General features: G+C 49.0%; 2 gene segments (V, D, J or C); both read right to left on the bottom strand.

The window, feature by feature from the left end:
- Nucleotides 1-16,851: 16,851 nt before the first annotated feature.
- LOC123347537 lies at nucleotides 16,852-17,501 on the bottom strand. The segment is given in 2 exon segments: nucleotides 16,852-17,192; nucleotides 17,385-17,501. Coding segments are annotated over 2 exon segments (387 nt in total).
- A 1,676-nt stretch (nucleotides 17,502-19,177) lies between these two features.
- LOC123347538 lies at nucleotides 19,178-19,973 on the bottom strand. The segment is given in 2 exon segments: nucleotides 19,178-19,701; nucleotides 19,928-19,973. Coding segments are annotated over 2 exon segments (570 nt in total).
- Between the last annotated feature and the right edge of the window lie 1,664 nt (nucleotides 19,974-21,637).

The following is a 21,637-nucleotide window of genomic DNA, read 5'->3' on the forward strand; positions in this document are numbered from 1 at the left end:
CTGGAGCCCCCGGCGCAGGCGGTAGGTGGGGGCTGTGGTACGGCGGGTCAGCGACAGGGGAGGGGTCGGGTTCACAGGGTTCCACTGGGCTGGGACACCCCACCATGGGAGGACAGAATAATGCCCCAGGGCGCTGGGAAATAGCTGGGACTGATCCCCGGACCCAGTCCCATTTCCCCAGAAGCGGCGGCTCCACTGACCCGGGCTCTGCCTGGTAGCGAAATATTTCCCGGTAGCTTTAAACCACCCGGGGACAAATCGGCGGTTGGCGTCAACCCCATGGAGCTCCCTCGGGAATTGCAAGGGAGCGGAGCTGCATGGAGTGAGGGGCAGGCAGAGCTCTGCTCTGTATTGGTGCTTTCTGCTCTCCCTCCCTCAGCCTTAATATAACACTGGTCAACTCCACGGAAGGTGACTGGATTTTCACAGTGTATAAACTTTCACTTACGCAGGATAAAAATGATAGAGCCGTTATAATATTCCCCTGGGATTCCTCCATCCCCGACTCAGAGAAGATGAAGTTTCCTAGTTTTTACTTTAAATCTGACCAAAACCTTAACCCCCCCCTATCTGTGCGCCCTAATAAGTGTATACCCTTAACCAAATCCGGACACAGTGTTTACTTAAAGGCTAATTCTTTACTCTTAACCCACAAAATTATGATTTTAATCTAAAGCACCAATTTTAATCCTGGCTCTAATTATAACAGTAGCTGCAAACTTTACCTAACTTGTTACACTGACTCAGACATTTAAAGTGAATCTGGGGCCCTGAGACTTATATTTACCCATAATGAACCATTCCCTTACCCCTACACAGAATGTCAACCCCAATTCCTGCCTTTAAACCTAATGCTTAAACCTAACCTTAACCCCAAATTCATACCTTTTAGCTCCAACCTTAACCCCATCCCAAACCCAAATCTACTCTTATCTCTAACCTTAACCCTAAATTTAGGCATAACCCAAACAGCAAACACTTCTTGATTGATTCTGTTCTATGTACTGTGGCAGAGCTCGGACCTTGCTCCTGTGGGTCCTGCGCTTCTAGGTGGCTTATGCCAGCCTCAGTGGCTCACTGTGACACTCCACGTAGCCCTTCTCTTCTCGATAGGGCCAGGGTTACAGAATTACTGAGCCCTTTTCATTCATAGGCTGCAAGGAGGTTGGTGAGAGAACTCCCACCGTTCTCTGTTGTCCCTGGGGGGCTTATTTCAGAACAGTTTAGCCTTCCTGGTCCTGACAGGGACCTGACTTCCCTTTCCAGGAGATGTTTCCTGTAGTGGTGGGTTGGGGGGAAACCCGGGCCCGCCCTCTTACTCCTGGCGTTTACGGCCCAGGGTACCATAAATGGGTAGCAGCTGTTGGCAGCCTAAACCTTTCACTGCCAGAGCTGCTACATTTCGCCTGGTGCAACTTCCCCTCAGCTCTCCTGCATTCTCCCTTACCTTAGGGCTCCCTTAAACGATGGTTTTGGGGGTGTCTTCATTAAACCAGCCCTTCAGCCACACTTCTTCTCCCTCTGCCTTATCCCCCTACCTGACTGGAGGGGGGGGGAGGGGGGGCGTGGGCGAGCCCTTTTTATAGTATCAGTGGGCCTTAATTAGCAGTCAGGTGGTCACATTAACATAAATGGCCTCACCTGACTCTTTGCAGGTTAATTAGAGTCAGGTGTCTCTTCATTAGCCTGGATAGCAGCCCCTGCTCTGCTCACTCAGAGAACAGAAAACTGTTAATCCAGTGGTCAGTATATCTGCCTTCTGCTAGTCTGCTGTACCCAACTGGCCTGGGTCTATCACAGTACATATATTTTAATAAGGCTGAATTTTCTACTTCCGAAATTTTGCTCAGTGATCTCTAATTGCTGGGAGGTGTGTGTGTGTTTTTCCCACTAGAAGCCCCAAGCGTTGGATTAATTGTAACCTTCTGCGCAGGGCCAGCCCCGTGGCGAGCGAGTAAGGTCTGGGATTGCAAGACCACTCGGGAATACATTTTAGAGACAGTGAGGGAGCGGAGTGTTCTTGTCACTCTGGTGACAGGGAAGGAGGAGAGCGCTCTGTTCAAATTATTACGTATCTTATGTCAAACATCCGACTTCCTGGTGAGAGCGATGGAGGCGAGAACGGGGCGGTATTAAAGGAACGGAGTAGATGACCTACTTTTGTGTAGGTGCTCAGATTGAATCCCTTTACATTTTACAGACCTTTGGTGCCCCGAAGGGAGGACATCCACTCAGAGAGAAAGTTTTTGTCTGAGCTTCTACTCCAGCGAGTCTCTCGCAGTAATACCGGGTGGTGTTCATGTGTCAATACAGCAGGTCTCCGTGGTTGTCCCTGGAGATGGTAAATTGGCCTTTACTGATTCGGCGTTATCTGTGCTGCTTCCAGTGCTGTCTATGGAGCAGACCCATTCCGGGGACCCAGCTTATCCAGGACCTGCTGAAGGTGAACCTGGAGGCTTTGCAGGGGAAGGGGAGAGAGTCTCGGGCTTTTTCACATCCCCTCCGGACTCCACCTGCCTCCGGGCACCTGCAAATCAACACATGATAAGAATCAGGAGATTCTTGACTGAGAAGATATCTCAGGAGTCTCCGCTATTCTGAGGGAGAAAATCTCCTCTGAGTGCGGCGAGATTGTGGAGGAGATGGAGCCAAAACCTCATTTATCTGCATGGGTCGGGAGTTCTCGGGGGATTTCCTCTTTCACCCCTGGACCCAGAAGTCTCTGGCTTCTCGATGCCAGAGCTGCAGGGTCTCGGGAATGGCAGGGTTTAAGCAGGGAGCTAAGTAACCTTATTTGCATATCCTGCTGTTAGTAAGGGGCTGAGAAACCCAGCCCCCTAATGGACTTGAAATCCCGAGGTCGGAGCTCAGACAGGACAGTGACAATTCCAGAGAGTCTGGCAAAAGCTGTGTGACTTTATCCTTAACACGCTGCCTGATACTTAATCAGAGAGTCAACACTGTGCTTAACAGAGAACTCGGGGGCCACTGTCAAATTTCCCTCCTCTGCACATAGGCCAAGCTTTCAAAAAATAACTATTCTAATAGTGTCAAATTGTGTTCGATTTTTTGAGACGCCTTAGAAGGGGCTTCATTCTCCGAGTTTGGGAAACTCTCCGACAGGAGAGGGTTTCCCTCTCTGACAGAAAAGTCCCATTTAAGAATTCCAGATGGGCACGCAAAATGTGAGAGACTTAAAACCACTTAAAAAACCATTGCTTATTTTAGGATGAGGGAAGACAGGCAAAGAGAAAGATGATTAATTTTACAGCATCGAATTGGAACGTTTTCTGAAGCCAATTTTCAAAGGCAGGAAGGGCAGTCGGACAGCCAACTCCATGGATAGTGAATTCTCTTTGGGCACCTAACTTGTTTTTGCCCCGTTCACAATCTCCCCTTGTTCCTCTAGAGCCAGGAAGGAGGTGTGAACGTGTTGCTAGGATGGTGGGGTGAATAATGCGCAGCTGCGGAATGTTTATTTGGCTGTGGAACATTCACCATTAGTGGGTTTTTTGGAGTGACTAGTGACCTGATTACATGGGCTTCTCCTCCTACTCTATACGTTAGCTGAAGTCGACTCTAGTAATCAAACTGCCCCTGGTCTTATTGTGTCTGAGGTTGCACGGGGAGTGGGGAGGGAGGGGGTGCGCCTCAGGACAGGCCGCCATCCAGCCCACTGGGAGAGAGTGAACACAATCCGCAGAGCAGCTAAGAATCAGGATGGTTCCTCTTCTAACCAGCTGCGTGGGGCAGAGGCGGAGTTCCTCTACGTGAGCTGTACCTTGTGTCTGGAGGGGTCATTGCAACTGGGGGCGCCCGGCACACCTCTAAAAATGGGTCTCGGTTAATCTTTATGTTTATCGTGAAATTACTTTGTGTGAGGTCGAATGTGGGACACCGAGCCAGGGACGGGAGCGATGTAGGGAAATGCTGTAAAAACAGAGCAGTCCGCCCTGGAAAGAAGGCAGCACTAGGGCTGTGAAATATTAAAATCCCACTTCATGCTGATGTAGGGCTCACTCCGTGCATAGGCCCTTGTTCTGGGACCGCTTCCCAACGGTAATTTCACCCACAGGGAATTACGAGTGGGTTGAGGGGGCTTGGAGGCTGTGAAACCGGCCCTGGATGGTGGGGGAGTAGTAATTCGTGACCGGAGATTTGTGATACTGGAACAGCCACTCCAGTCCCTTTCCCAGCCGCTGCTTGACCCAAAATCATCCACCGGTCGTTAGCAACATATTCCCCTCTTTATAAAAGATACAAACTCCTTCCCTTCATGATCTGAAATTTGCTGTCATGGAGCTTCCGATAAGGACTCTCCTTCCTCATTTCGGTGTGTGCAGTGCCTAAGCTTGGCGGTGGGATCCTGGTGATACTTTCATATGGCTGGAGAAATAAGGGGAGGATGTCAATGACGTCACATAACTAGCCATTAGTGTCTAGGGACTGCTCTTAAATCATCTCTGGTGAAGGGAAATATTCCCATTGTCTTTAGTGGGCTTTGGCTCATGTTGTGTGAGAGAAGAATATTTGGCCAGAGAGTAGAACAGATGGGAATTATACAGGACCGTGATTATTGGGATCGCAGAAGTATGAAATTGTATCCTCTCTTTTAAGATTAGGTCGGAATTATAGCTGCAGCCCTAGGAACCCGGATTACATCCTAGAACTTTAAAGGAGTCTAAAATTTACCTTGGGAAATGGTAAAAATGACAAATAATTTGAACCACAATCTCAGCTTCCTGGATGTAGAGAAATAAAATTTTCAAGGAAGGGGAGTATATGAGAAAATGTGGATAAGCCAGTGTGTCTGTATAGGGGGAGATTGCAAGGTCAGAGAGAGGGCAGAATTTAACAGGGGCATTTGGCTAATAATTTGCAATGACACATATAATTAGAAGATACACTCTCCTCCCTCTGTGATCGGAGCACTGTGACCATGGGGTTGAGAAAAAGAGGGGTGGGGTGGGAAGATGTTTTATAGATAGACAGATAGATAGATGCAGGAATGGATGAACAGAAGGCTCGGTAATCGGAATTGGCCCTATGTTCTCATGTTGTATAGATCATCGTTTATTGATGAGGCCAATATTTATACGAGGTATTTAATGCGTTTCTAAGTAACTTTGCACAACGATAGACCATCACTGCACAGTGTCTCTTAGGACTAGCTGGGTGACTTTCTATAGCTGTGAGGCTTTGTGGTTTGGTTCATCCTGCCTTTTCCTCTCCTTTGGGAAATGGGGACGGTGCGAGGGTGTTTTTAATGCCTTTTGCACATTATAATTTATTTACATGTATAAATATTTCAATCAAATATTTGACGCCGAGGGTCTCCCTAACCGTTTTAGGTCAGGCAGGGACCAAGCCATGGATCTTTGTCTTATGTGAAACTGATCTTGACTAAATCAGCCCATCAATAACTGAACGATGTGTTTTCTCTTCTGAGTTCCCAGTGCCTGGACTGTCAGCATTAAACCAGCTGGGACTTCCCCTACAGACCACAAAGGGAGGTTTGTGTCTGAGCTCAGACCGCTTCCCCTCCCTGTGTCTCTGGCACAGTAATACCGGGCGGTGTCCTCTGGGTTTCAGGCTGTTTATCTGCAAGTAGAAATTGGAGCTGACCTTGGAGACTTTGACTCGTCGGGGACGCTGGGAGAATAGTGGCTGCTCACTGAAGATTTCCAGTAGCTGACCAGCCCTTGCAGCCCCGTCCCGGGCGCCTGTCTGATCCAACCCATCAATCTGTTATCAGGATTGAACCCGCTCACGGCGCATTTCAGCTGAGTGGATTCTCCGGGCTTCTTCGCTTCCGGGCCAGACTGGGTCAGAACAACCTGGGAACGAAACCCCTGGGAAAATGGACATAAAGACTGAACAAGGAGGAACGAGGGAACCAGACACACTAATTCCTTACACTGTAAAATAATAGGTGTGAAAACTAAATAAAAGACATGCTACAAGTGGCATTAATATAAAAGCGAAAATAATAACATTGATCTAGTGTTCCCGGTGCTCTGAATGTGATAAAATACCTTCCAAGTCTTAAAGAATGTCAACGAAATTCAGCCAAATTCACAATCCCGGTATTGGAGAGGAAAGTGATCAGTGGATATGCTGGTAACTATACACACAGGGGGCTGCGGATTGTCTCCCGGGTGCAGCCTGGGCAGAGAGAGAGAGTGAGGCAGATTTAAACAGGAAACAATAAGCGCCATTTGCATATCCCTCTCCTTAAAAGAGATATTCCTTCCTTCAGTCATTTCGAAATTCTTCTGCTGGGCCACAGATAGTTGTATTCAGACTGCCCCTTCCTGTGTGAATCTGCTGCACCTTGCTGTGACCTTGTCTGATTAAAATACGACCATATAGATCATTGTTGAAACCCACTGTTCTAGATGTGAAAACAAATCTTGTACAAAGGTTGTGGAGTGAGGTGTCTATGGAAAGGTTATGATTTGCTGCTTATGGTTATGCTGTCTGTATGCATGTATCATTTTTGTATGTGAAGTTATGAATATTGGCTCTATACCTGGATTTCAAATGTTGGCTGTAGAGTACCACCCACAATGTAGTTAGCCAGCACATCTAGGAGTGAATGTACAAATTAAGTGGCTACAAACTGAAACTCTGAACAAAGGACTGAATGACCCATCCAAGCTGTGGATGTGCTCCAGAGACATGACTGAAGCCAGCACTTTACTACAACACTGCTACAAGCCTAAACCAAGAACTTTGCCATTAATTTATGTAATTGATTCTTTTAACCAGTTTTAACTCTCAACTTTCTTTCTTTCTTTCTTTGAATAAAGCTTTAGATTTTAGATACTAAAGGATTGGCACCAGCGTGATTTTTTGGATATGATCTAAATTATATATTGACCTGGGTGTGTGGCTGGTCCTTTGGGATCAGAAGAAAACTATTATTTGATGGGACTGCTTGTAAAGAACCACTCATCTCTGAATCCAGTGTTTTTTGGTGGTGAATGCCTGAGGAAACTGCCTGTCATAAACAAATAGTTAAGGGTTAATGCCTCTTTTACCTGTAAAGGGTTAAGAAGTTCACCTAGCCTAGCTGGACACCTGACCAGAGGAACCAATGGGGGAACAAGATATTTCAAAAGGAAGGAGGGAATTTCCCTTTGTTTCAGTTTCAGCCGGAGTGAAAAAGATCAAGGAACCAGTCTCTTATCAGAGTAGTAAGTTTTAGAAAAGAATAAATAGGTTTATGTTTATTTTCTTTTTGTAACTTGTCTTGGCATTAGGGGAATAATCAAAACTGGGTATTCTTGTGTTTACTAAGGTTTTTGCCCAGGAGAAAATCCTCTGTGTTTTAAATCTGTTGTCTGTGAGATCAGCTTGTATGCTATCTCCCAGAGGTTTTTTTCTTTTACCTTTCTTTTCTTTAATTAAAAGCTTTTTTCCCCCTGTGTTTTAGATTCAAGGGGATTGGATCTGGACTCACCAGGGATTGGTGAGGGGGAAAGGGAGGGAGAATGAGTAATTCTTCCTTGTTTTAAGATCCAAAGGGTTTGGATCAGTGTTCACCAGGGAATTGGTGGAGGAGTCTCTCAAGGCTACACAGTGAAGGGAGTTAGTACTTGGGAGTGGTGGCAGCAAAACCAGATCTAAGCTGGTAATTAAGCTTAGGGCTTCTCATGCAAGTCCCCACATCTATACTCTAAAGTCCAAAGTGGGGGTGAAACCTATGACACTGCCTTTATGTTTACTTGTTAGCCCATGCAGTGAAACGGGAGTTTACTTTTGTGGCTGGTTTTGTATATCTTATAAAAGAATAACCACCAGTTTGGGGATGTTTGCCCTATTTCTCAGCCGTTCATCCTGAATGTGGCATCCTCAGCTGTGACCCACTAAGCACGGTTACAAGCAGAAATCTCTTTCTGTCTATTTATCATAGGTTGGATCCCCGTGGTATCCATATCTGGCACAGTAATGCAGAGCGGTGCGCTCGGATCTGGGCTGCTCAATGACAAATGCAGCAGGTAGTTGAGTTTGTAATAGCGTGGGATTGTTATTGTGTGTGGTGGGGGGGGGGATTGGCCTGCTATAGATTCTTACCTCTTCTTCCTACATCCCCTGTTTCATGGTGGTTTAAGTAAAGGGTTTGCCCTGGAGCTGAAATGAAATGATAAAAACCCAACTAAATATCTCAGGAATTCTTCTACCACCCCTCGAGGGGCAGCGAGAGTGTGATGGGTGGGAGAGGGGAGGGCAGGGGCACTTTATAGAAGTTTTATCTTTGTATAAACTGCTCACCATTATCTGGCATTTCTGTTAAAAGACCCGAGGGAAATAAAGCAAAGGAGTAATAATTTGGAGGCTGTGGTAACACAAGTGACATCCTGGGACCTTTACGGAGGCAAAAGTTTATCTTGGAAAATTGATAAAACAGCAAGTTAGTGGAAACAGAATCTCATCTTCCTGGAGGTGGAGAAATAAAGGTGTCCAAAAATGGGGAGTCAATGAGAAACTGTGGAGAAGCCAGAGTCTCTGTACAGGGGGAGAGGCATAGCAGGATTTTAGAGAGAGTTGGGTTATTAATTTCCCTGGGCACCTGTGAATATAAGAGACACTATCCGCAGTGTGTGATCCCAGCTCTCTGACTAGAGGTTGAGAGAGGGGGGAGGGGTAGAGTATGATCCATGATGGATCGATCGATCATAGAAGTATAGAAATGTAGGGCTGGAAGGGACCTCCAGAAGCCATTCAGTCCAGCCCCTGCGCTTTGGCACAGGTGCAGCCTGAGGCCAGGGGAGATGAGATAGTGGATCAGGCAGGGAGTCAGATAAGTACAGAAGCTATTTAATAGGCTTCTAAGCAAACATTACACAGCTCTACGGCACTCATCAGGAGTGTTTTGGGGGAGTAACCTCTGCTCATTGATAGTTGTCCTTGTCCGTGTTTTTCTTTATTCTGGTTTCTCCCAGCACACAGAACTTGGGGATTCACATGGGGAATGTTTGGCATTTTCTGGGCTCTATAGAATGTATTGTGAGGCATAGAACAGTTTATGGGACCCAGCGTGTCAGTCCTCCCATCCCAGTCACAAGGTGCCGGCCTCGGGATCTCTGCTGTCTGTGGCACTAGATTTGGCTGAAGAGCCGAGAACATTTTAACCATTCCAAGGGAAAACACTGTTGTCTCTTGTAGGAGTCCAGCTCCGGACTGTCAGTGTCAAACCAGCTGGGAATTCCCCTGCTGACCGCAACGGGATGGTTTTTGTTTGAGCTCAATGTCATAAACAGACAGTTAAGGGTTAATGCCTCTTTTACCTGTAAAGGTTTAAAAATGTTCACCTAGCCTAGCTGACACCTGGCCAGAGGAACCAACGGGGGAACAAGATTTTTCAAAAGGAAGGAGGGAAGTTTTCTTTGTTCAGAGATCAGAGGGGTAGCCCTGTTAGTCTGGATCTGTAAAAGCAGCAAAGAATCCTGTGGAACCTTATAGACTAAGTGACGTTTTGGAGCATGAGCTTTCGTGGGTGAATACCCACTTCGTCGGATGCATGTAGTGGAAATTTCCAGGGGCTGGTATATATATGCAAGCAAGAAGCAGGCTAGAGATAACGAGGTTAGTTCAATCAGGGAGGATGAGACCTTGTTCTAGCAGTTGAGGTGTGAAAACCAAGGGAGGAGAAACTGGTTTTGTAGTTGGCTAACAATTCACAGTCTTTGTTTATTCCTGAGCTGATGGTGTGAAATTTGCAGATGAACTGGAGCTCAGCAGTTTCTCTTTGAAGTCTGGTCCTGAAGTTTTTTTGCTGCAAGATGGTCACCCTAAGATCTGCTATTGTGTGTTCAGGGAGGTTGAAGTGTTCTCCTACAGGTTTTTGTATATTGCCATTCCTAATGTCTGATTTGTGTCCATTTATCCTTTTCCGTAGAGACTGTCCAGTTTGGCCGATGTACATAGCAGAGGGGCATTGCTGGCATATGATGGCATATATTACATTGGTGGACGTGCAGGTGAATGAACCGGTGATGGTGTGGCTGATCTGCTTAGGTCCTGTGATGGTGTCGCTGGTGTAGATATGTGGGCAAAGTTGGCATCGAGGTTTGTTGCATGGATTGGTTCCTGAGCTAGAGTTACTATGGTGCGGTGTGCAGTTGCTAGTGAGAATATGCTTCAGGTTGGCAGGTTGTCTGTGGGCGAGGACTGGCCTGCCACCCAAGGCCTGCCACCCAAGGCCTGTGAAAGTATGGGATCATTGTCCAGGATGGGTTGGAGGGGTTTTAGCTGGCGACTGTATGTGATGGCCAGTGGAGTCCTGTTGGTTTCTTTCTTGGGTTTGTCTTGCAGTAGGAGGCTTCTGGGTACACGTCTGGCTCTATTAATCTGTTTCCTTATTTCCTTGTGTGGGTACTGTAGTTTTGAGAATGCTTGGTGGAGATTTTGTAGGTGTTGGTCTCTGTCTGTGGGGTTTAGAGCAGATACGGTTGTACCTCAGTGCTTGGCTGTAGTGAATGGATCATGTGGTGTGCCCAGGATGGAAGCTGTAGGCATGAAGGTAGGCATAGCGGTAGGTAGGTTTTCGGTATAGGGTGGTGCTTATGTGTTCTTTGTCTGTGAACCAAGCGCTTTCCCGAGCTGCTGCCTGTGGTGCTGGCTCGCACCTCGGGACCCACACGTGCTCCCCTCTGAACACAGCCCCTCTGCAAAGCAGAGACCAGCAGAGACGAGCAGGTGCTGCCCTTGTCACAGGAAAGACACGAGGCGCTGGGTTGCCTGACAATTGGCTTCTCTCCCTCTCCTGTGCGGGCACATCCACACGCATACAAGATCTGCCAGGGGCACGTGCTTTGCAGGGCTGCATGGAAAGGCGCAGGGCTGGAGCCTCCCCCCCCCCCCCCCCCGAGCAGTCAATGGGAGTTTTGCCCCAGGAAGGGTTGCAGAGGGAGGACTCCACCATCGCACTTCCAGCCTTGCTCCTTCCCCGAGCTCCCGACGGGCGCTGAGACCCCGCACAACGCGAGCCCGGTGAGAGCTCCCCTTGTCGGGGTGTAGCTGACAGTGCGGGGACACAATGGGTGTATAGATCCTGTCCAGACATTCTTATAAACTCCTGGGGTAGGAATCGACAGCGGATTGGCGGGGATCCGGATCCGGATCAGTTCAGTGGCAGGGCAGGGTCCTTGCTGACAATGTTCCCGCAGAGCTGGCACCTTCCTGCTCACGGAGGGGATCCAAGCTCAGGAATGGGCCTGTGGTTCCGCTCAGCGCATCAGGGACCACTGGGCTGTTGCACTTCGCAGCCGCATCTTCATTGCGGTGCTAGATCAGGGGAAAGAGCGGGAAAGGGCCCCGCTAATGCAGGGTTTTGTCCTCCCCTGTCCATCCAGCAGGGCAGAGTCCAGGGAAGGCAGGTTGTGTGGTTGGATGTGGTCTATGGGGGTTTTAAGAGCGGGTCACTTGGTCCTGCAAACAGTCGCCCTGTTAATCGCTATGGAAGCGGTGTGCGAAGCAACCGCAGCTCACCCAGCGGGGATGTCACCGTGTGGAAGAGCTGATTGGAGGTCAAAGGAGAGAAAACTCGGTCTCCGCCTGCGGCAGGCTGCTGTTTACACCTGTTGGGACTCCCCCGGCCAGGCGTGCTCAGGAACCCAATCCGACAGTGTCCTGCAGGGATCGACAGGGATCTGTGCTGACTTCTCTCTCATGAGAGCAGGATCCGGGCCTCGGGTGGCGGAGATAGTCCCAAACCCATGTCACACGTACTAGGTGTAGCTGAGAAACACCTTTGGGGGCAGCTCCTCAGATGGTGGGAATGGTCGGAGCTGAAGTCAATGTCAATTCACACCAGCTGAGGATCGGCCGCTGCTTTTCTCTGGTCTTTCTTCAGAGTGATCAGAGCTGCAAAGGGGGGAAGGAGGTTCCCAAACCCAAGCGCCTTTAAGTGCAGCCCTGCTAGCAAAGGAGCCTCCAGTAACTCGTGCGGATTATTGTCTGGCTGCGGTAAAACAACAAACAGAAAAACATCCCCAGCGGTGAGTGTAATTCACAGCTGCTTGGATGCAAACCCCGCTAGTGCTGGGGAAAAGGAGAGAGAGATTTGGGAGCTGAACTGTCCGGGTGAGGTTTTTTTCATGGCTCTGGGACAGACTGAGTGGTGCCCCCAGACCTCGTTGTCCTAATCCCTCCACCCTCCCCCACACACACTCTTCCCTTTTGATCTGTGAGATATTTCCCGACCCCAGACATGTGAGGCATTCGCTGCAGGAGCAGGTCACTGGAAGGAGGGTGCTGATGGGAAAGTGAGGACCTGGGGGTCAGGGGACGTTCCTTCCAATTAAGGTAAAAGGGAAAGACACCAGGAGCCTTTTACTGAAAGGAGGGAGAAGCAGGGGAAAGAAACACTGGTGGGTTTTAGACTTTAAGGAGTGAAACTCTCTGATCTCGCTTCCAGTCTGGGTGGGAAGTGAAGTTCTGCGCTGAAAGAAGAGCAAATGCAAAAGAGATTCCCCTTTAACAAGACAAGTTGCCCCCAATAAACCAAGTGACGAATACAAGCCCCATCTTTCTTTTGAGTCCAAGAGATGCCCTTGGAATGAGGTTACAGAGCCATCAGCAGCCATTGCTGAACAGAGTGGAAAACAACGCAAATTAGGTGATGTGCAAACATGTGTAAAAGCCAAAGAAAAAGGGTGTGTGTGCTCAAAAATTGTTTTGCTTGGGGCGACAAAAAACCTAGAGCCGGCCCTGCTTCTCTGCCATCCTATCCTGTGTTCGGTAGAGATTTATGTATTTATAGCACAATCACTATATGCACTGTAGGGGATTTTATGGAGCTTACGTTACATTTCTGATCCTTGGTGCCACCTGAGTTATTGTTAATTATTGTACCCTGCTGTCATTCTGAGCCACTCAGAGACCCCTCTTCCACTTCCTCAATTTCCTGTTCTTTGTTTCCTGGGTATTAGTAGAGCATCCGATCTGAACACCTCTGTTATTATTTTGTTACTATTATTATCATCAACATCTTCATCCTCCTCAGCAGCTCGATTCAAATAAGTGCTCCTGAAAACTTTCCAGGTCAACCTCATTTTCCATATTTCTCTTTCCCATCCGGTGGGGAAGGACTGGATTTGTTTGTGTGTTTCCCCGAAAAGCCCTTGGAAGATCCAGAATACTTCATTTTGATGGACAAGCGCTGCAGCACTTTTGTAAATGTTGCCATCAGGGCGTTGGTGCGTGTCACTAGGCTCACGTTCCTCCTGTTCGTGATATCACCTTGGTCCAAATATACATAAAAAGTTCGCTCAGATTCTTTCCCGCCTCCCTTTGCATTTTCTTTCCATTTACATGGAGTGTTATGGGGAAGGGGGAGAGGAGAATCTCAGCTCTTTCCGTTCAAATTGTGAAAATTAAGTGGTCAGAATCCGCTTCCCCTTTTTGTGCCAGACCCTGCTCTGCTCTGTGTCACTGTGTCTCTCTGGCGCAGTAATAGGTGGCGGTGTCAGCAGCTGTCAGCGAGCGGAGCTGCAGGGAGAACTGGTTCTTGGAAGTGTCTTGTGTGATGGTCGTTCGACTCTGCAGAGCGCTGGCGTAGTTAGTGTACCACTGACTCGGTCTGTAGTAAATGCGTCCCACCCATTCCAGCCCTTTCCCCGCAGGCTTGCCGGATCCAGTCCCAGGTGACGCTGGCGCTAGAAACCGAGTCTCCGGAGATGGTACAAGTGAGTGTCAGGGACTCCCCGGGTTTCACCGCTCCCGGGCCCGTTTCCTTCAGCTGCACTTGGGAGAGGACCCTGGGAAGGAAACACAGAAATGAACAAGTGAGCCAGGCCCCTGTCCCCTGGGAGCGGGGACCACGTGAAAATAAAACACCCCGAGACCGCACCTAAGGGACTGAGGCGCCCAACTGCCACTAAATTCCATTGGGATATGAGCACCTAATTCCCTTGGTCTCATTTGAACAGCGCCTCTTCTGCAGTCACTGCAGCAAGGAACCCTCCTGACCCCCAATAGACACGTACCTAAAGGGGCCACTAGCATGAACAGGAAAATCCGCAGCAGGTTCATCTTAAGTGAAGGTGCAAACTGTCTCCAGCAGCCAGGCCCGGGCAGTTCTGTGTCTGGGGGAGTATGAGGCTGCTCCAATCAGGGGTTTGTATTTAAACAGGAACCCTCCGGGGCAAGGATTTGCATGCGAGTTTCACAAGGCGACTATAAGCGATGACCGGGTGTGGGCTCTGTCAGCACATGAGGATCTCTCCCTGGGGTGCGTGTCCCCCTAAGACAGTGAGTTCAGCTCAGAAAATTATGAAGCCTCCTAAGGCGTATGGACGCCCCAACTCAATTTAAATAAACAGCATGTGGTCGTTTAAGACTCGTAAAGGTGTGTGAGATTCTCAGCCACATATAAGCGCAGGACAGCGCCTTCTTAGCACCGGAGGGATGTTTGGGAACGGGAAATGTAACCTCCTCTCTTGTGGCTTTGGCGGGGATTTCAATAGAGCCCCAGGGAATTGGGAAATTGAGGGTTTAACTCCATTACAGTATCTCTGATATCCTACCCCGTGCTCGGTAGAGATTAATGATAGTGCTGGGGGCAGCACTGCATTTACGGTACAGGCACAGCTACATTCCCAGTGAATAGCGGCTTTGTTGAAATCAGTTCAGTTCAGTGGAAGTCTTTGGGCTGATCAGGGCCGGCTCTACTGTTTTTGCCGCCCCTAGCAGCGCGCCGAATTGACACCAGATGGCGGGGGCAGTCCGTGTGCCCTTAATGCGGCTCGCGCGTTTCCCCGGCGGTGGCAATTCGGAGGCAGCTTCTTTCTTCAGCCGGAAGACAGAAGCTGCGCCCCTGCCGCCCAATTGCTGCCCCCGCTGAAACTCGCCTGCCGCCCTACGGGCATGCGGCCTGCCCCCTCCCTCCCGCAGCAACTCGGGGCGCTGCTTGGGGGCAAAAACACAGGGACTGCCGCCCCTTGCAGATTGCCGCCCCAAGCACCGGCTTGGGATGCTGGTGTCTGGAGCTGGCCCTGCGCACAGTAATACCGGGCGGTGCCCTCCGCTTCCAGGCCGGTCATGTGCAGGTAGAAATTGGAGCTGTCCTTGGAGGCTGTGAATCGCCCCTGGATTGCCGGGGAGTAGCTGTTGTCAGACGATGTATAATAGTAGATCAGCCACTCCAGCCCCTTTCCCGGAGCCCGTCGGACCCAGTTCATATAACAGCTGCTGAGACCAAAGCCGCTCACGGGCACAGGTCAGTTTGGTGGATTCTCCGGGCTGGACTGGGTGAGAACTAGCTGTGCCCGGGCCCCTGGAGACAAACAAAGCGGGTTGATACAGGAAATGTTTAAAAGGAACAGTGACATTAAATAGATACAATCGACGGAAGGAGACAGACAGCTTGGCAGATATTGGTCTAATACATCCCTAGCGTGACTCCATTGGCCTTCCCACGCAGGATGTTGGAGAGGGGATTTTTTCTAACGCACTCACATCATTTAGGAGCACGAGCACTATTGACTTTCTGAGTGTTCCTGGGGAACTTGGGAACTTCTGAAAAGCCCCCTCAGCCCGAGAACTGCAGAGATACCGAGAATGGGCGGGTGAACAGACAAACAAACGCACATGAGAGTCCAGCCAGGAAAATGCGGAGTCTCAGCGGACCCAGCCTGGTGATGGGAGGGGAGCGCAGCCCGGTAAATCCCTGAGCCAAATGCGGGGCCTGTGGCTGGGACGCCCGAGTCAGTGCGTAAATAGGGGCTTGGCTGTGCCAGCTTTGCATAATCTGGGGAGAGCCGGGCGGGTTGGAAATAAACGGTGCCAAATTCAGCAAGGGGCGCAGGCCCGATGAGAGATTGAGGGCGGGGGGGGGGGCGGTGACCTGATAGGGAACAGCAGAGACCAGAACCCTCAGCCAAAGAACGGGACTATGTGAAAACAGAACCAGAACCATCCCTGACACTAGTCTTTGGACATGACCTACAGGCAATCTGAAAGCGATGCTTCCTTACTGCGTGTTCTTGGCAATTTGGCCAAACCTCACCCCACAGCTGTTTCCAACAGGCACCTCCTGCCCAAGACAGGAGTTTCGAAAAAGAAAGCTGGAACCATTTGGGAGCCTTTGAAAATCCCACACTAAAATGGTTTGGTCTTGTCTCTGAACAGAGTCCTAACGGCTGTATTCAGGGTGAACCACCAGGTGTATAGGAACGGCCCGAAATTACCCAGGAAATAAAACAAACTCATCTTTAACTCTTCTCCAGCTTGTGCTTATGCATTAAAGAGCAAACAGAGGCAATGCGCTCATGGAGCACCCTTCAGCCTTCTCCAGGTATCTGCAGAGAGTGACAAAATTATGGTGTGAAAAATTCTAGGGCGGGTCCACCACGACTCTAAAGAACATAAGAACAGCCAGACTGGGTCAGACCAAAGGCCCATCTAGCCCAGTGTCCTGTCTACCTGCAATGGCCAATGCCAGGTGCCCCAGAGGGAATGAACAGAACAGGGAGTCACCCAGTGATCCACCCCCTGTCAGCCATTCCCAGCTTCTGTCAAACAGACTCTTTAAATAATGTCTCTGGCATTTCTTCCTCTTAGTTCATGTTTAGGAGGTGGGTTGAAGGGCAGAAAGCTAATTATTCATAGTAATTGAGGTGGATTCTATTTCTCCATTGCTGTCCGCTAAATAAGCTACTCTCTGTTCTGTCAACATAGTGAGTCTTTAATTACCAATGTGCATTTTTAGAGGACGGAAGCCCTGATTAAGGGCTGGAGACTTTACAATCTATGGATCTGTGTTTAAACTGCTCTGCCCTGTCAGTGCCTGCTGCTCTCTGCTGGCGCTGAAAATGTTTGGATTCGAGGAGGAGGTTTTTGTATTCACTGCAGTTGATTTCTGATCGCTGTCTCTCTCGCACAGTAATACCGGCCGGTGTCTTCCGCTTTCAGGCTGGTCATTTGCAGATACACCAGGCTGTTGGAGTCGTCTCTGGAGATGGTGAATCGCCCTTTAACGGCATCACTGTAAAATGTGCTGTGGCTATTAGCAGGGTTGTATATCCATGAGGCCCACTCCAGGTCCTTCCCGGGCGCCTGGCGGACCCAGCTCATATGGTAGCTGGTGAAGGTGAACCCGGAGGCTTTGCAGGAGAGGCGGAGAGATTCCCCGGGCTTCTGAATTCCACCTCCGGACTCCACCAGAAGAACCTGGGACCGGACATCTGGGGGGAAAAGAAGAACAAAAAGCTCCGTTAGATTCACCTTAGTACAAGACCTCAGCCAAAGCTCACAGAAGCCGTTGGAAAGATTCACTTCACTGCGCTTTGGGTTGGGGCAAAGAATGTCCAACCTTCCCCGGAGTCTCCCACTAAAGTTGGGGGCGGGCGGGGGGGGGGGGGGGGGGAGAGAATTACCTGCAAGGGCTGCTAGAATCAAGAGAAGATTCAACCACGATATCATGTTGCTGACGCGGGAAGGGTTTCTGACGGTAACTGCAAAGACACCAAGACCTTGGCCTGATCCCTTTTCATTCTCTGTCGTCCAGGAGAACACAGGATTTATGCAGGACACTGAATTTGCATCACCTCCTCTTGAAAAAAACACCACACCAGAAACCACAACCCTCGTTAAACTGAGGCCTTCCGGAGTCGAGTTCATAGCAAAAAAAGCTACTTGGCTGGAGAGGAGGAGCTAGAGTCTCTCTTGTAGGATCACTCCTTCAGTGATCTCTACAAGAATGCTCGGCAGGGGCGGCTCCAGGCCCCAGCACGCCAAGCGGGGCAGCATGCTGCGGGGGGCGCTGTGCCGGTCCCCAGGAGGGCGGCAGGCAGCTCCGGCGGACCTCCCGCAGGGTCCGCTGGTCCCGCGCGGGTTCGGTGGAGCATCCGCAGGCACGCCTGTGGGTGGTCCACCGGAGCCGCAGGACCGGCGAGTGGCAGAGCGCCCCCCGCAGCGTGCCTTGGGGCGGGGAAATGGCTAGAGCCGCCCCTGATGCTCGGGACCTCTCAGAGACAAAATGCACCATTGATTGTTCACCTGCTGCTGAATTCTGTCTCTTCTTAGTTTGTGAGTCCTGGCCACTGTGTGTCCTAGTGCATAGAGCATTAGACTGGGCCATGGAAAACAGGGTATTCATTCCTTGGTCTGCTGGGTTGCCTTGGATAAGTCATTTCTCTCCGTAAAATTGGAATAACCTTTTAGGTTCACCTAACCTTCCTTTGTGAAGAGCTCTGACATCCCCTGCTTAAAATCGCTTTTATAAAATGCTAGGGGTTGGTGTTATTACTAATGTCTGAAAATGTCCTTTCTTCTTCTATGAGAAGGAAGAGGCAAGCATTTGAAACCAGGGGCGCTGGAACAATTTTTATAGTGGGGGTGCTGAAACACTGAACCAGACTGTAAACTCTGTATATAAAGGAATCACCTTCAAGCCAGCACCCCAAGGTCCAGCACCTATGTTTGAAATTCTGCCTTGCAATGCTGGACTACAAGATAGAATTATTATTAGATTGGCACCTGAAAATGAAAGGTTGGGTGTGGATCCCCGCCTAGCCTGCTTTGAATGTTTTAGCCCAGAAGCCGAATAACTGAATTCTGCTAGGTCATACAGTAAAAATGGACAGTCAGTACCCTAAAAGAATCTATCTGTGGGTTAGGGTTATAACCCTGCAGGGGTTTGTAGGCCTGTGCCACTGTAACTGAGAGTACAGTACTTGCACTGCTTTGAGCGGGGCTAATGGTATGAATGAAACAGTTCAGTTGCATAGTAGTGTTGTATCACTCTTCTTCCTCTTAGTATTACCGTTCATATTATTTTCAATACCCACTAAAAATAGGCAATAATACAGAGAAAAATGTCAAACTAAAGTTTCTATGGAAATGCTGGATAAAATAATAGTAGTAATGTGGCTGCTTGTGCTTTCACTCTATTACTTTTTATATCTCGTAGCATAACCGGTGTAATGAAAAATCGGAGGCACATAGAGGATTATACTTTTTATAGGAGCTCCTAGATATATTGGATACGTATGTTACTGCGGCTTTTTCTTTTGGGGGAGACAGACATATATTTGATCACCTGGAAGGAATACAATTTGTGTGCACATGTATTTTGAACACAGTTAAATTCCTTATAATATTATTTTAAGAGGAGATTTTCTCCGAATTAAGATGCCCACATCTCTCAAAGAACTCAGTGGGAACAGAGTCACTGATTTATTGCTGGAGTCACTAATTCGTTCCCCTTCCATTGCAAATTGTAGATGACCACACATGGGAAAAGGCCACGAAGAATGAGGTCTAGAGTCCCCGCGGTGTTACCAGTGTCATGGTAGCCAGAACCTCTCTGCACTGTGGAAAACCCGCTTCCCCTTTTCCTATCGGTTCTTGCTTTGCTCTGTGTCACTGTGTCTCTCCCGGAGCAGTAATAGGTGGCGGTGTCCGCAGCTGTCAGCGAGCGGAGCTGCAGGGAGAACTGGTTCTTGGTGGTGTCTTGTGAGATGGTCACTCGGCTCTGCAGAGAGCCGGGGTACTCAGTGTTCCACCGGCCAGACCTGTACCATGTGCACCCCATCCATTCCGGCCGCTTCCCCGCGGGCTGCCGGAACCAGTCCCAGGTGGCGCTGGTGCTAGAAACGGAGTCTCCGGAGATGGTACAAGTGAGTGTCTGGGACTCCCCGGGTTTCACCGCTCCCGGGCCCGTTTCCTTCAGCTGCACTTGGGAGAGGACACCTGGGAAGGAAACACAGAAATGAATCAGTGAGCCAGGCCCCTGTCCCCAGGGAGCGGGGAACATGTGAAAATTAAACACCCTGAGAAGGCGACTAAGGGAGTGAAACACTCGACTGCCACTGAATTGCATTGGGATCCGGGCATCTCATTCCCTTAGGCTGCCTTGAACATCTCGTCTGCAGGCGATGCAGCAAGAAACCCTCCTGACCCCCCACTATGCACGTACCTGAAGGAGCCACCAGCATGAACAGGAAAATCAGCGGCAGGTTCATCTTAAGTGAAGGTGCAAACGGTTCCCAGCAGCCAGGCCCGGGCAGTTCTGTGGCTGGGGGCAGACTGAGGCTCCTCCAATCAGGGGTCTGTATTTAAAGTGGAGCCCTCCGTACAGGGATTTGCATGGCGGGTTCCTAGAATTAATATAAAAGATGACAGGGTGTGAGCTCTGTCTACACATGCGGGAATCTCTCCTTGGAACGCGTCCTACCCCCGAGACAGTGAGTTCAGCTCAGCGAAATGCGAAACCGCCCAAAGTATTTGGATGCCCAAACTCAGTTTAAATAAATTGGATTTGGTCATTTAACACTCTTAAAGGACTTTGAAATTCTCAGTCAAATGTAAGTGCAGGACAGCGTCTTCTTTGGAATGAGGAAATATCTGGAGAAGAGAAATTATACCCCTTCTCCTGTTCTTTTGGTTGGGATTTCAAAAGAGCCTCAGGGAATTAAGAACCCAAATGGCATCGAAATTCAGTAGGATCTGGGCCTTTAACTCTCTCGCCCCATCTCTTAAATCCTATCCCGTGTTCTGCAGATATTTATCATATTGGTAGCAAACGCACTGCATTTAGTGTGCAGTCAGAGATACATTTATAGCGAATAAGGGTTTATTACATTGCATTGAGTTAAATGAGAGTCTTTTGGCTATTAACGTGCTCTGGGTGAGTTTAGTTAGTGGGTTTATGTCTGCTGCCCTCAGAAGACAGTAACTGAGAATATCCCTTCCCCCCTCCCCGTCGATGTCGTATCCCATGTGCTCTCTGCCAGGACCCCTTGAGGAAATGACCCAGGCTCATAATCTGGATAATATCTGCGTGGTGAATGTTTATTTTTGGAAACTCTTTGCAAGAAAGTATTTTCGAGCATAAATTACATTTCTGATCCTTGGTGCCACTTGAGTCATTAATATAGCAGCAGAAAGTGCATTGTGCAATTCATATCACAAATACTATCTATCTATCTATCTATCCCCATCCACCCCCTCAATCTATCTATCTATCCAGGCAAGTGGGTAATGAAGTTTTACAGTGACATGTGATCATGTCACCTGAACTGGAATCCACCTTTAACCTGGTGCTTTTCCGTTTAGAAGGGGGGTGGGAACCCACAGAGGGATTCCAGCCTTGAGCAAAACATAGTTAAGAGGATGGAGCAGAACAAAGGGGGCTGCAGTCATGAGAAATCCCCTAGCTACCGCCTGAGCTGGGACAGGAACTGTACCGGGAAAGGATCGGGCCCAGACTAGAAGGAGACTAGTCTGTCAAAAACGTTTATTGGAACATCTCTGAGGGTGAAATTTACCTGCTGTATTAGGCTTAGTCTGTGTGTTTTGTTTTGTTTGGTCATTTACTTTGTTCTGTCTGTTATTACTTGGAACCACTTAAATCCTACTTTTTATATTTAATAAAATCACTTTTGTATATTAGTAAACCCAGAGTAAGTGATCAATACCTGGGAGAGCAAACAGCCCTGCCTCTCTCTCTATCAGTGTTATAGAGGGTGAGCAATTTATGAGTTTAGCCTGTATACGCTTTATACAGGGTAAACCGGATTTATTTGGGGGTTTGAACCCCATTGGGAGCTGGGTGTCTGGGTGCTGGAGACAGGAGCACTTCCTAAGGCAGGGGTGGACACACTTTTTGGCTCCAGGGCCACACTGG

The sequence above is a fragment of the Mauremys mutica genome, chromosome 13 (assembly GCF_020497125.1).
Source record: "Mauremys mutica isolate MM-2020 ecotype Southern chromosome 13, ASM2049712v1, whole genome shotgun sequence".
Classification (NCBI taxonomy): Eukaryota; Metazoa; Chordata; order Testudines; family Geoemydidae; genus Mauremys; species Mauremys mutica.